Source organism: Zalophus californianus, chromosome 15 (assembly GCF_009762305.2).
Source record: "Zalophus californianus isolate mZalCal1 chromosome 15, mZalCal1.pri.v2, whole genome shotgun sequence".
Classification (NCBI taxonomy): domain Eukaryota; kingdom Metazoa; phylum Chordata; class Mammalia; order Carnivora; family Otariidae; genus Zalophus; species Zalophus californianus.
Window position 1 is genome coordinate 61,207,083 of NC_045609.1, and position 14,397 is coordinate 61,221,479.

A 14,397-nucleotide genomic window follows, 5' to 3' on the forward strand; every position below is an offset into this window, starting at 1 on the left:
AATCAGTCTTCTGGGGCAGTGCTTCTCAAGCTTTAAAAGAATTTGAATTATCTGGTGATCTTTTTAGAATGCAGATTCTGACTTCAGGGGTGGGGCCTGAGATTCTGCGTTCCCAAACAGGGATGCTGATGCTGCTACAGTCCCACGGAAGAGATTTTTACCATTAAGCTCACACTTGTTCCAAATAAAGGTTTTTTGGTTTTTTAAGTTTTTTATTTATCTGAGGGAACACAAACGGGGAGTGGGAGAGGGAGAGGGAGAAGCAGGCCTCCCGCCGAGCAGGGAGCCCGATGCGGGGCTCGACCGCAGGATGCTGAGATCATGACCTGAGCCGAAGGCAGATGCTTAACAACTGCTTAACGACTGAGCCACGCAGGTGCCCCCAAATAAAGGTTTTCTTTCTTTTATTTTTTTTTTTTTAAGATTTTATTTATTTGACAGCGAGAGACACAGCGAGGGAGGGAACACACGCGGGGGGAGTGGGAGAGGGAAATGCAGGCTTCCTGCGGAACGGACCCCGATGCAGGGCTCAATCCCAGGAGCCTGGGATCATGACCTGAGCCGAAGGCAGACGCCCAAGGACTGAGCCACCCAGGTGGTCCCCAAATAAAGGTTTTGTAAACAAGACTTATGTGTACATGTATGTACCATTTTAGCTTGAGCACAGTGCTTGGCACACAACAGGTACTCGGAAGAATGCATGCATGTGAACAGACCTCTGGGTAAGAGGGAGATGTAGGCGTTCTATCTAAGGAGAGTGCCTATTTTGAGAAGAGCAAAGGAGAGGTATGTCCCCCGAGAAAGTGGATCCTTACCTTTCCTGACAGGTATTAATGGGGAAGTAATCAAAGGGTAGTGGGTAAAGGGATTGATGTCTGCTAATGTGAACTGAAATGTGATAGAACTTGGAATTAACTTGGCAGGCCTGGGCGTTGATTTTTGAATACTCGTAACAGGCAGTTGGAGGGTTTTCTAGTTCTCCCACAGGGAGAGTTCAGGTGTGAACTGTGACTTAGGAGATAGAAGGGTAATTTCCAGGTTTACAGATTTGCAGAGATTGCTGCTGCTGTGTCACTCAGGGTTGGTGCACAATGGCTTTTCCCTTCATGGAGCTGACTTAATGCTTAATGAATAAGGGGGGAAAGGGTTGTCTCATGGGCAAATCATGATTGAAAGAGGGGCATTTTTAGGGATTGTCGACCCACCATTACCGTGGATAATCTGAAGGATCCTCTGCAGTGGAGGTGGGAGTTGGAGCAGTATCTTACAGGGCCTCTGTGGGTGTTGAGGCAGGGAAAAAGAAGGGTGGGAATCGGCTGGCGGCGAGAATGGGGGTGGTTGCGAGGTCCTGTGACCAGGTCTACAGAGTCCCAAGGACAGCTCAAGCCCGCCGGTCCACTCTGCTCTGGAATGCGAATCCCAGCTGCGGCTCCAAACCGCAGCTCTGAAGGAAAGGGCTGGGGCTGAAAGGGAGCGGGAAGTCTGAAGTTTTCCCGCCACTGGCGAGGGCGTGACCAGTGACGTAGGGCTCCGCCTTCACGAGGTGGTGGACGGAGGGCTCCGCCCTTAACAAGATGGCGACACTTGTGGCACCGGAAGGAGCTTCTAGATTTCGCCTCGATCCTGCCACCAAGGTGGAGGCGGGACTACCCTGTGGAGTGTGCCCGCCCCTTCCGCCGTGCGCCCGCGCCGCGCGATGGCGTCACAATGGTTCAGCCCTCACCCCTCCGGGTTCACGAGTTCCTGAGTCGTGAGCGTCGGCAACGGTAGTGACGCGTTTTGCCCGGAGGATGGCGGACGCCGGCTTGCGCCGCGTGGTTCCCAGTGACCTGTATCCCCTCGTGCTCGGCTTTCTGCGCGATAACCAGCTCTCGGAGGTGGCCAATAAATTCGCCAAGGCAACAGGCGCTGTGAGTGCGGCCTTGGGACAAGGGCTCGGGTGGGATGACCACAGGTCTTCGGGCCCTGACATGTTTAGGTTTCCGGGTACCGAGGTCTCTAGGGTCCGCCAATCCAGCCTTTGTGCCGAGCTCTCGGCGGTGACCCTAGAGCCTGGAGTTTCGGCACCTGGTCCCCCATGCAGTCTCACTAGATAGCGTTGAGTCTTGTTGCTTTTTTCTGTTGAGCGGTGCAGCGACGGCAGCGTGGGATCCTCGTGGCGCAGGTCACGTGGCTGGCGGAGTGCGGCATGGAGGAGGGAGCGTGGTGTCCCACCGGAGGCGTTGGAGGCTCTTGGTTCCTTCTTGGGTTTTACGTTGGCTGATACAAAGCGTGACTTGACCTTAACTCTCAGTCGAATTTGCCCGGGACTCAAAGATAAAATTGCTTTAGAAATGAGGGAAGGGATTTTCGTTAATAAAGAAGAAAGTGAGGGTGCTGAGCGCGAACCTGAGAAGATGAACCCTTTAACTAAAGTGAAGCTGATCAACGAGCTGAATGAGCGTGAGGTCCAGCTTGGGGTGGCAGATAAGGTGTCCTGGCACTCCGAGTACAAAGACAGCGCCTGGATCTTCCTGGGAGGGCTTCCTTATGAACTGACTGAAGGGGACATCATCTGTGTGTTCTCACAATATGGGGAGATTGGTTTTTTTTTTTTAAATCTTTTTTTTTAAGATTTTTTACTTATTTGAGAGAGAGAGAATGAGAGATAGAGAGCTCGAGAGGAAAGAGGGTCAGAGGGAGAAGCAGACTCCCCGCTGAGCAGGGAGCCCGATGTGGGACTCGATCCCGGGACTCCAGGATCATGACCTGAGCCGAAGGCAGTCGCTCAACCAACTGAGCCACCCAGGCGTCAATATGGGGAGATTGTTAACATTAATCTGGTGCGGGACAAGAAGACTGGGAAATCCAAAGGATTCTGTTTCCTTTGCTATGAAGACCAGAGGATCACAATTCTGGCTGTTGACAATTTTAATGGGATCAAGATCAAAGGAAGAACTATTCGAGTGGATCATGTGTACAACTATCGAGCTCCCAAGGACTCCAAAGAAATAGATGATGTGACCAAAGAACTCCAGGAGAGGGGCTGTGGGGCTCACACCCCCTCAGTGAGTTCGTCAGAGGGTTCTGAAGATGACAAACCCACAAAACACAAAAAAGACAAAAAGGAGAAAAAGAGAAGAAAGAAAGACAAAGAGAAGACTGACCGGGAGGTCCAGGCGGAGCAGCTGGCCCCCTGGTCACCACCCAGAAACAAGGTGGTAAGGGAAAAGGATGACCCTGGCTCTAAAAAGCGCAGCAACAGGAACTCAGAGTGGGGTCAGAAGTCAGAGCCCAGGGAGATGCGGAAGCACCAGCCCAGCTCTCCCGAGGTCAGGGCAACCTGCCGCGGTGGAGAAGGGGACAGAGAGAGGGAGCCGAAGAAAAAGAAGCTGAAGCATGAACATAGGTCCTCAACCAGAGAAGAAAAGAACCGAGATAGAGACCGAGGCCGAAGCTCAGACACACACTCCAGCCAGCCCAGTGGACGTTCTGAGGGGCGTAGTCAGCGGAGTAGAAGCAGGAGCCGGGAGAGGTCCCACGGGCCGAAGAGGGCCCGGCGCTCACGGGACCAGGAGTCTTCTAACCCCGGTGACCGCAGGCACCACTGAAGCTGCGGCCTCTCTCTCTTCCCAGGAGAACTGGAACTGGAAATGTACTTGGTCTTTAAAATGCAAAAAAAAAAAAAAAAAAAAAAGTGAATGAGAGTAGAGGCATGGTTCGGCTTTTAGGTATACCAAAGCAAAATTGAGCATCATAGCCCTGCCAAGCAGTGGGCTTGGATCTTTGACTTCTGGAATCAAACACATCTAGATTTGGGACCAGGCTCTGTTTTCTTAAAATGTATAACCTGAACATCTTGCTGAACCTCTCTGAGTTTGTTTCTGTTCCTACGGGAGATGCCATCATCTACTTTAAGATTTTTGTGAATTTCAGTAACATGATAAATATGAAGTGGCAATCCCAGTGCCTGGTGCTCAGGAAGCATCAGTGAGTGAAAGCTGTTATCATAGTTACGGTAATCTAGGGTGTTCCAAACACATGTAAAAAGTGGACTAGGGATGTGAAAGGTTTGGAATCTCCCTAAAGAAAAGCAGTCATGGGGCACCTGGGTGGCTCAGTCTGTTAAGCATCTGCCTCGCTTGGTCATGATCTCACGGTCTTGGGATCAAGCCCCATGTTGGTCTCTGCTCAGTGAGAAGCCTGCTTCTCCCTGTGTCCCTCCCCCTGCTTGGGCTTGCTCGCTTTCTCTGTCAAATGAATAGGTAAAATCTTAAAAAAAAAAAAAAAAGATGCATGGGAAAACATCTTGAGAGAGGGTAGAGTGTAGTCTTTGACAGTCTTCTTAGCCTTTAAGATAAGTTTCTTCTTTGTGGCAGAATCAGGCTGCACAAGGACAGAATCAAATCAGCTTCAGAAAGGACTTCCTTAAGCTGGGACAGCCTGCCGTGTGATCTCCTACAACTGCTTTCATATTAGAACTGTTTTTTGAATTGACCATTAGGGAGGCTGCAAAAAGTATTTTCACAATGGGCTGGATGGACTGGGCCTTTCGGAATCAGGATTTTTTTATATGACAAAAACTAATCTTTCTGGAAGACTTACTAAGGGCCAGATGGTGATTCCAGTTGCTAAGTCCTTTATATGCATTATCTCTAATTCTCTCAACAACTTAATAAGATGTATAGTATTATCTCCATGTTATAGAGAAGTAAACAATCTCAGATTAAGTAATTTGCTCAGGGTCACACAGTAATAACAGGCAGAGGTGAGTTTCACATCTGTACACATCTAACTCTGAGCCTATACTCTTGTTGGTACTGTAATGCTTTGTGATTTTTTTTTTGCATCAAATAATCTCTATCAGTGTAATTAATAGCTGAATGTAATTTTGTACTGAGTATATGATTTAGCTTTTTAACCAGTATTGGAGGCTGGTTTCCTATGATTTGGTATTATAAACCACATCTCAGGAAACACCCTCTTCCGTTAATGTTTGTGTCCTTGTTTCACAGGTAAGGATAATTCCTAGACGGTGCATTGCTAAAGCAAAGAGAAAGCAAATTTTTTTTTTTAAAGATTTTTAAAAATTTTTATTTGAGAGAGTGCGCACGTGCAAGCACGAAGGGGGCAGGGGGAGAGAGAGAGAGAGATGTAGACTCCTTGCTGAGTAGGGAGCCTGTCACTGAGCTGGATCCCAGGACCCTAGGGTCATGACCTGAGCCAAAGGCAGATGCTTAACCGACTGAGCCACCCAGGCATCCTGGGAAAGAAGATTTTTTAAAAGGCTTTGATAAATAGGATTGACTAGGGATAGACGGTGACAAACTGTAGGAGTAACCCAAGTTTTTGATGTCAAAAATTGGGAAGTACATAAATAGGTTATTTTTCAAGTAGGAGAAGTCTCACAAAGATGTAACAATTACACGAAATATAGCAGGTATAAAAGAGGTCACTTTTTTAAGATATTGTTTATTTATTTGAAAAAGAGAGCAAGCGAGCACGAGCAGCAGGGAGAGGGAGAAGCAGACTCCCTGCTGAGCAGGGAGCCTGATACTGAACTCCATCCCAGGACCTGAGATCATGACCTGAGCTGAAGGCAGACACTTAACTGATTGAGCCACCAGGCACCCAAAGCAGGTCATTTTTAAAGAGAGAATAAAATAAAATCCGATTTCCCCCTAGAACAACCAGGATAAAATATTCTTATGAAGTTATTTTTTTCTCCTATAGACCCAACAGGACGCCAACGCCTCTTCTCTCTTGGACATCTACAGCTTCTGGCTCAAGTAAGTCTTCCCTGTACCACTGTGACTGTTTTTCCCCCAAGGAGTCAGGCTGTGTTCCCTGGTGTGGGAAGGTCCTGATCCCCCAAAAGTTAGCCTCATCTATCTCAGCAGGTCTGCCAAGGCCCCGAAGCGGAAGTTACAGGCAAATGGACCAGTGACTAAGAAGGCTAAGAAGAAGGCTTCATCCAGTGACAGCAGTGAGGACAGCAGTGAGGAGGAAAAAGCCCCAGGACCTCCAGCTAAGAAAGCTGGTAAGGTTGGACAGGGCATTGGGGTTAGTGGTTCCCAGAAAGGGATTTGTAGCCTGCCTGTACCATATGGCTGATTCTCACTGGGGTCTGTGGTTTTGTTCAGTTGTACCTGCCAAGCGGGCCAGTTTGCCTCAGCATCCTGGAAAGGTTGCAGCCAAAGCATCAGAGAGCAGCAGCAGTGAAGAATCCAGTGATGATGAGGAGGACGATGACAAGAAGAAAAAGCCTGTTCAGGTTTGCAACTTGGGAAAGGAAAAACTTGTTCAAGGGATTAGAAAGAAGAAACCTAAAGTCTTGGCTTGTAGCTTGGAACCAAGGTTTGGCGGTGGGTATATAACAGGTGACTATGGGGGTGCCTGGTTGGCTCAGTCAGTAGAGCATGGGACTCTTGATTTCAGGGTTATAAGTTTGAGCCCCATGTTGGGTGTAGAGATTACTTAAAAAATAAATAAATAAGGGGCGCCTGGGTGGCTCAGTCGGTTAAGCCTCCTACTCTTGGTTTTGGCTCAGGTCATGATCTAAGGGTCCTGGGATCTAGCCCCAATTGGACTCTGCTTAGCAAGGGGTCTGCTTTTCTGCCTCCCTCTCCCTCTGCCCCTCCCCCCACTCCCAACCATGTATGAGCATGCATGCGCTCTCTCTAAAATAAAATGAATCTTTAAATACATAAAACATATATAATAGGTAACCATGGAGGAGAAAATAGATGTATGAAGTTTGGAAAGGATACGTGAGGGTGAAGTCGTACTCTGAATCTAGGAACCCATTCTCTTTCCCAGGCGGTGGGTGGGGGCGGGCAGAGGGAGAAGCAGACTCTCCACTGAGCAGGGAGCCTGGCTTGGGGCTTTTTTTTTTTTTTCTTTTTTAAAGATTTTACTTATTTATTTGACAGAGAGAGACAGCGAGAGAGGGAACACAAGCAGGGGGAGTGGGAGAGGGAGAAGCAGGCTTCCCGCGGAGCAGGGAGCCCGATGCAGGACTTGATCCCAGGACCCTGGGATCATGACCTGAGCCGAAGGCAGACATGTAACGACTGAGCCACCCAGGCACCCCTGGCTTGGGGCTTAATCCCAGGACCCTGAGATCATGAGCTGAGCTGAAGGTAGACGCTTAAGTGACTGAGCCACCCAGGAGTCCCTCTTTCTTTCTCCCTCCCTCCCTTTCTACCTTCTTCCCTTCCTGTCCCTTCTTCCCCTTTCTCTTTTCTTTCTTTCTTCCTTCCTCCCTTTTTTCTTTTTCTTTCTTTGTTTCTTTGTTTTTCTTTGTTTTTCTTTCTTTCTTTCTTCCTTTCTTTTTCTTTCTTTCTTTCTTTCCTTTTCTTCCTTCCTTCCTTCCTTCCTTCCTTCCTTCCTTTTTTCCTTAAGATTTTTGAATTATTTTTAAGTAATCTCTGTACCCAGTGTGGGACTCAAACTCCTAACCCCAAGATTGAGTTGCATGCTCTACCCAGTGAGCCAGCCAGGCACCCCAGTATTTTTGTTTCTCATGAAGAATTTGGTGTCCTTTCCAGAAGCTTTTTTTTTTTTTTTTAAGTACACTCTGTGTCACACATGGTGCTTGAACTCCTGACCCCAAGATCAAGAGTTGCACGCTCTACCAACTAAGTCAGCCAGGCGCCCTCAGATGTTGTCTTGCTCAGCTTTCTTTTGCTTTTACTGCTCCATTAGCTCCTAAAAAATAAAAGTCTACCATGGTTTCCACCTTAGGATGCCCTTTGGGTACCCAGAACCTCTTGCTGATTCTCCTCATTGTGTGTTTCCTTACAGAAGGGAGTTAAGCCCCAACCCAAGGCAGTTAAAGCTCCTCCTAAGAAGGCCGAGAGCTCTGATTCCGATTCAGACTCAAGCTCAGAAGATGAGTTACCAAAGAACCAGAAGCCAAAGACAACACCTGTGGCAGCTAAAGCTCAGACTAAAGGCTCAGCCAAACCAGGTACTATTTCTGTTCCCAAGAGACCAGGCTGGGGACTAGCTTGCTCTGGGAACTGGTATTAAAATTGCTCATTCAGGGGCACCTGGGTGGCTCAGTCGGTTGAGCTTCTGCCTTCAGCTCAGGTCATGATCTTAGGGTCCTGGGATTGAGCCCTTAATTGGGTTAAGATTTTGTCTCTCCCTCTCCCTTTGCCGTTCCCCATCCCATGTGTGCATGCTCGTGCGCGTGTGCTCTCTCAAAAAAATTGTTCATTCAGCACGGGTGAAATGGCACTAATTATTGAGCTAGAAGTATTGATTAGTGTCCCCCCCCCCACTTAGGCTTTTTATTGGGGTTAGTAACTGGAGAAACAGTCTGCAGTGAGGAAAAATGTGTTTTTAAAATGGTATCCAGAGGCACCTGGGTGGCTCAGTTGGTTGGGTGTCCGACTTGATTTCAGCTTGGGTCCTGATCCCAGGGTCGTGGGGTTGAGCCCTATATTGGGCTGCACTCAACAGAGAGTCTGCTTGAGGAATCTGTCTCCCTCACCTCCCCCCAGTCTTGTGTGCTCTGTCTGTCTCTCTCTCTCTCTCTCAAATAAGTTAATCTTTATTTACTTTTAGATTTATTTTCTCTTAAATATTTTATTTATTTGAGAGAGACAGGGAGAGATCAAGAGCGGGGAGGAGAGGGAGAAACGGAGCCCAGTGTGATGGCGGGGCTCGATCCCAGGATGCCTGGTCATGACCTGAGCCGAAAGCAGACGCTTAACTGACTGAGCCTCCCAGGTACCCCTAAAATAAATAAATCTTTAAAAAAAAAAGAGGTATCCATTTGCCATTCTTGTCCATTTCATAGGTGATTTACATTCCCACAAATGCCATTCTGTTATGACCGCTTATACATCTATCCTTTGTGCTTTTTTTTTTTTAAAGATTTATTTATTTATTTGAGAGAGTGAGAGCACAAGATGGGGAAGGGTCAGAAGGAGAAGACGACTCCCTGCTGAGCAGGGAGCCCGATGCGGGACTCGATCCTGGGACACCAGGATCATGACCTGAGCCAAAGGCAGACGCTTAACTAACTGAGCCACCCAGACACCCTCTTTTGTGCTTTTCATTGCCATTGTTTCTCCTCTGTATTCACTCCATAGGACATGTGAGAATTTAAACTCTTTTCTGTAATATTCTTGTGATGACAGGTTATGATTTATAGGAGCTTCTCTGAATGGAAGTTAGAATGAAAGATTTCATAGGGCACATTTGAATTATTTATATTGTATCTTTTTTATTTTCTTTTTAAAGATTTTATTTATTAGAGCTTACACATGAGCTTGGGGAGGAGCAGAGTGAAAGGGACAAACAGACTCCCCTCTGGAGCCCAGAGCCTGACACAGGCCTTGATACCATGACCCTGAGATCATGACCCGAGCCGAAATAAAGAGTTGGACACTTAATGGGCTGAACCACCCAGGCACCACTACATCGTATTGTTTGTTAAAGATAGTTTTCTGCTTGAAATTGGTCAGGAAAGTCATCCTTTGATAGTCAGCCGTGACAGTCTCCCTCATGCCTGCTCTAAAGACAAGAGAATTAATAGACTCCTAAGTTCTGAGCTAAAGGTTTTCATGGCCCATTAAGGCCTTGATACTTCTTACCCTTACTGTATTTTTCCCTTCTTGGGTACCCCAGCTCGGCTGGCACCTAAGCTAGCCAACGGTGAGGCGGCCGGCCGCAAGAGCAGCAGCAGCGGTGAGGACTCGGAGGCAGCGGCGGCCGTACTTAAGAAGGTTTGGATCATAACTTCTACCAGGGGACCTGGTGGGGGCTTGGTGAGGGTGTCTCCATTTCCTGGCAAGATTAGTTGGACCAGCTTTTTCCTGTGGTAACGAATTTTCTTTTTATGATGCAGACTGTACCTAAAAAGCAAGTTGTGGCCAAGGCCCCAGTGAAAGCCGCAGCTGCCCCTCCCCAAAAGAGTTCCAGCAGTGAGGACTCCTCCAGTGAGGAGGAGGAGGAGGAAGAGCAGAAAAAGCCCATGAAGAAAATGCCAGGTGAGGTTTTTTGTTTTTTTTTTTTAAGATTTACTCGTTTTTTAGCAAGCACGAGCAAGCACATGTGCGTGGTGGGGCAGGGGGAGGGGGCAGAGGGAAAGGGAGAGAATCCCAAGCAGACTCCCTGCTGAGCACGGAGCCCCACCACCACACTTGTCTTTTTTTTTTTAAGTTTTTATTTCAGAGAGAGTGAGCATGTGTGCATAAACAGGGGGAAGCAGCAGAGGGAGAGGGAGAAGCAGGCTTCCCGCAGATCAGGGACCCTGATACGGGGCTCCATCCCAGGCCCCTGGGATCACGACCTGAGCCGAAGGTAGATGCTTAACTGAGGAACTCAGTTGCCCTGACACTTGTTTTTTTTTTTTTAAACAGGTCCCTATAGCTCAGTCCCCCCGCCTTCTGCCCTATCCAAGAAGTCCCTGGGAACCCAGGCTCCCAAGAAAGCTGCAGAGAAGAAACAGCCTGTGGAGAGCAGTGAGGATAGCAGCGATGAGTCTGGTGAGTCCCCACCCATGGAGAATGGGTTTGGGGAGTAGATGAGGAATACAAAAGACAAAAATGTCTCTATGCCTTTTGCTTTTCACTGAAGCAAGACAGTGCTTAAGTTTCTGTGTGGGTCTTTGCAGCCTCCTTTTTGTTGCTTTTGGTTGGGTTGGGACTCTGGTCCCAGCCTAATGCCATAGGTTCTCTCCAGATTCAAGTTCTGAGGAAGAAAAGAAACCCCCAGCTAAGGCAGTCATCTCTAAAACAACCACTAAATCAGTTCCAGCAAAGAAAGCACCAGACAGCTCTTCAGACAACTCAGGTGAGGCATATGGAGGCCCTCAGGGCATTGGGAGCTCCAGGGGCTCTCTTCATTCTGATTTCTATCTATTCTTTGCTCTCTCTCTAGACTCTGACAGTTCTGAGGATGAAGCTCCTTCCAAGCCAGCCGGTACCACCAAGAATATACCAAGTAGGCCAGTTACCACTCCCAAGCAACCTGCAGCTAAACCAGCCACAACTCCCAAGCAACCTGCAGGTAGTGGCCAGAAGCCTCTCACCAGAAAGGCTGATAGCAGCTCCAGCGAGGAGGAGAGCAGTTCTAGTGAGGAGGAAAAGACAAAGAAGACTGTCATCACCCCCAAGTCCAAGGCAGCTGCCAAAGCAGCTCCATCTTTGCCTGCCAAACAGGCCTCCCAGGGTGGTGGAGACAGCAGCTCTGATTCAGATAGCTCTAGCAGTGAGGAAGAGAAGGAAGAGAAAATGTCAAAATCTCCAGTTAAAAAGAAGCCACAGAAGGCAGCAGGAGTTGTAACCTCTTCCAAGGTAGCTTCCACAAAGAAAGCAAAGGCCGAGAGCAGCAGCAGTTCTTCCTCTGATGATTCCAGTGAGGAAGAAGAGGAGAAGCCTAAGGGCAAGGGCACTGTAAGGCCACAAGCCCTCAAGACCAATGGGACCTCTGCACTGACTACCCAGAATGGAAAAGCAGACAGGGAAAGCGATGAGGAAGAAGAAGAAAAGAAAAAGGCAGCAGTGGCAGTTTCTAAGCCAGGTCTATATCCAAAGAATCTGCCTCCTTAGCTTGTCCCCCCAAATATGGGTGGGATATACACTTGGGGGATGGGGTGGGGAGAGGAGGCCCACGGCTAGGCTTCCAGTTGCATGCCCTGGGTGTGGGAACCCAGGAGGAGGGACACGAAACTGGTCTCCTGAGTCTGGCTTTTTGTTTTGTAGGTTCAGGAAAGAAGCGGAAGCAGAATGAAGCTGCCAAGGAGACAGAGACTCCTCAAGCCAAGAAGATAAAGCCCCAGACGCCCAACACATTTCCAAAAAGGAAGAAAGTAAGTTATCTTATTTTCTTCTCAGGAGCCAGCCTTTAAAGAGTAGAAAGGGGCACCTGGGTGGCTCAGTTGGTTAAGCATCTGACTTCTGATTTCCTCTCAGGGTCGTGAGATTGAGCCCCAAGTAGGGCTCTGTGCTCAGCGCGGAGTCTGCTTGAGATTGTCTCTCCTTCTGCCCCCTCTCCATTCTCTCTGCCCCCCCCCAATCAATCAATCTTTAAAAAAAAATTAAAAAAAAAAAAACAATAGTAGAAAGAAAAATCTGGGATCATCTTGACAACTCTCTGCCCGGCCTGGCACTGGTGCACATGTGTAGCTAAGGAGGGCTTTTCTGTTGAATGGCCATTCTGTCTTTAATTTATTTCTTACTTCATTCTTCTCTAGGGAGAAAAAAGGGCATCATCCCCATTCCGAAGGATCAGGGAGGAGGAAATTGAGGTAGATTCTCGAGTGGCAGACAATTCCTTTGATGCCAAGGTGAGGGGAGAGGGTGTTTGCCATTCTTAAGGGGGATGGATGGAAGAGAGGGCAGCTTTTTGGTTCAAGTTGCCTTGAGGAGGGAGAAGAAAGTAACAGGGCCTTGATGTTGTCCTTCTGTGTATTAACCACTTCTCTCTGCTTACCAGCGGGGTGCAGCTGGAGACTGGGGGGAGCGTGCCAATCAGGTTCTGAAGTTCACCAAAGGCAAATCGTTCCGGCATGAGAAAACCAAGAAGAAGCGGGGCAGCTACCGGGGAGGCTCCATCTCTGTCCAGGTCAATTCCATTAAGTTTGACAGTGAGTGACCTGGGGCCATCTGTGGTGAAGCAGGGGTGATGATCCAAGACCAGTTACTTTCCCCAGTGGACTTGGGAAACCCTCAGCTCTATTAAGGAAGGGTCTTGGTGAGGACAGCAGTTTAGAATAGGTCTGAAGGCTTGGCTTCGTAACATCCTCTCTGGTCCTTTTCTGTGTTCGTAGTTTTGTACAGATTTGTTTTTGAGTGTTGAGTAGCAAGGACAACATAACGGGTGTGTTCTTTTTTAAGAAAAAGAAAAATTTTAGTTGTCATTCCCTCTCCCTGTTCTGTGAAAGTCCTCATACTGAGAAATTTGTATATTTTATATTAAATCATTTCCTATTGATTTTTGTTGTGATTTCACAGGTGGGTTCCCACAGATAAAATCTTAGCTATTGCCCAAGACGTAGTAAAGGTCACATTATGAGTTTTTATAATTGGAGAATTCTGCCTGTTGTGCACATTTCATCCGTCCTACCCCTCACAGCTTTGGGAAGGGGCAGTTAAGAGTGGTAAATGTATTTGTTTGCTAAGCATGCACTGTGTAGTTTATCCTCATTCATGGGGTTTAGGACTGATGTTTTCAGCGAGCATGGACTTAACTACTTTTTGGGATAAAATTTACTTTTGTTACAGGCAAAATTCTGGTGTGTGAATGCCATGCGGTTAGTCTAAATATTTTGTTTTCTGTAATTTTAACATGTAATGTTTGTAATACATGTTTAGTTTTTTAATTTGAAAACAAACTTTTCTATTGTTCAAAGACTTTTTGATGACCCTTAATAGTACTAAACTGAGGACTGCATTTCCTTGTTTTTTACATTTTAGAGAACAAAATAACAATCTGAAAAGTACGTATCACTTGGTATTTCTGTTTTAGTGACAGTGGTGACACAGAATTAGTTTCATTAACTCCTATGTGGTTGGAAATTACTGATCAAGAAGGTGAAAGAATAAAAACTATAATTAAAAAGTTCAATCCTCAGTAGGAATTTGATTACATTAGTCAGGCAAATTTATAGGTAACCTGTGTGTGTGCTGATGGAAATGGGAAGAACCTTTATAAAGCATATTAGGTGGTAAAACTCGAGTAGGGTGGGATTGGGAGAGCATCCCAACAAGATTGTTGTGTTTTGTAGTTGGAACGTGGGAGCAATTGATGTGCCCCTTTCAGAACCTTAACTGTCAGTAACAGTGGAGGTAACAGTAAAAACCAGTGAGCAGAAATATGACTCCGAGGCCAAGTCAGCTGATCATAAAGCTGTAGGAGATGACAGTGCTTGGCCAGAGCAAGATGGGAAGGAAAGAGGCAACAGCAAACTCTGGAGGCTGGGACTGTTCCTGAGCTGGGGAAGTGTGCCCTAGCTTCATGGATAAGGTAGGTGTAGGTTTTAAGATTAGCCTCCCCTTGTTTGGATTCCATACTTGCCAAGTAACTTAGTAGTAAGTTGGTTTTCCATGTAACTGCCTCTAGGAGGAACATGCACCATTCATGCTGACATAGGTACATCAGTCTGCAGGGTAAAAGTTACCCATCTTACTACAAAATAATAAACTGGCTGGTTTATAACGTGTCTTGGGAATTTTTTATTGTGAGTCCAAAGCCCTCCCACCTACTCAAACCAGAACAATTTGGGTGCCAGTTAGAGGGCTGGAGTGAGACCTATGAGTTCACTGCAGACCTTCTTGGCAGCAGCTTGCTGGCTTTTCTTGGCCATACCTTGTCTCATGGTGCCTTGTCCAGGCCATAGTCCAGAATGTGTACAGTCTAAACTGGGGTTGGCAGAATGGCCTATGGGTGAGTCCAGCTCAC

At 47.3% G+C, this 14,397-nt stretch overlaps 2 protein-coding genes across 3 annotated transcripts; both read left to right on the plus strand.

Annotated features, from left to right (window-relative positions):
• Positions 1 to 1,716: 1,716 nt before the first annotated feature.
• NOLC1 (nucleolar and coiled-body phosphoprotein 1) lies at positions 1,717 to 13,560 on the plus strand. Of its 2 annotated transcripts, none has more exons than XM_027596623.2 (13): positions 1,717 to 1,910; positions 5,713 to 5,768; positions 5,877 to 6,019; positions 6,123 to 6,253; positions 7,786 to 7,951; positions 9,622 to 9,719; positions 9,842 to 9,983; positions 10,356 to 10,481; positions 10,678 to 10,788; positions 10,876 to 11,517; positions 11,700 to 11,806; positions 12,191 to 12,283; positions 12,433 to 13,560. In XM_027596623.2, the coding sequence occupies exons 1-13, from the start codon at positions 1,791 to 1,793 to the stop codon at positions 12,589 to 12,591; spliced, it is 2,094 nt and encodes a 697-aa protein (XP_027452424.1). In that variant the 5' UTR covers positions 1,717 to 1,790; the 3' UTR covers positions 12,592 to 13,560. The 2 variants fall into 2 exon arrangements, with proteins under 2 accessions (XP_027452424.1, XP_027452425.1); XM_027596624.2 differs by having other exon boundaries at positions 5,880 to 6,019.
• Positions 1,926 to 3,953, plus strand: LOC113923643 (RNA-binding motif protein, X-linked 2-like). Its single transcript, XM_027596625.2, has 2 exons — positions 1,926 to 2,583; positions 2,809 to 3,953. The coding sequence occupies exons 1-2, from the start codon at positions 2,334 to 2,336 to the stop codon at positions 3,588 to 3,590; spliced, it is 1,032 nt and encodes a 343-aa protein (XP_027452426.1). The 5' UTR covers positions 1,926 to 2,333; the 3' UTR covers positions 3,591 to 3,953.
• Positions 13,561 to 14,397: the final 837 nt, after the last annotated feature.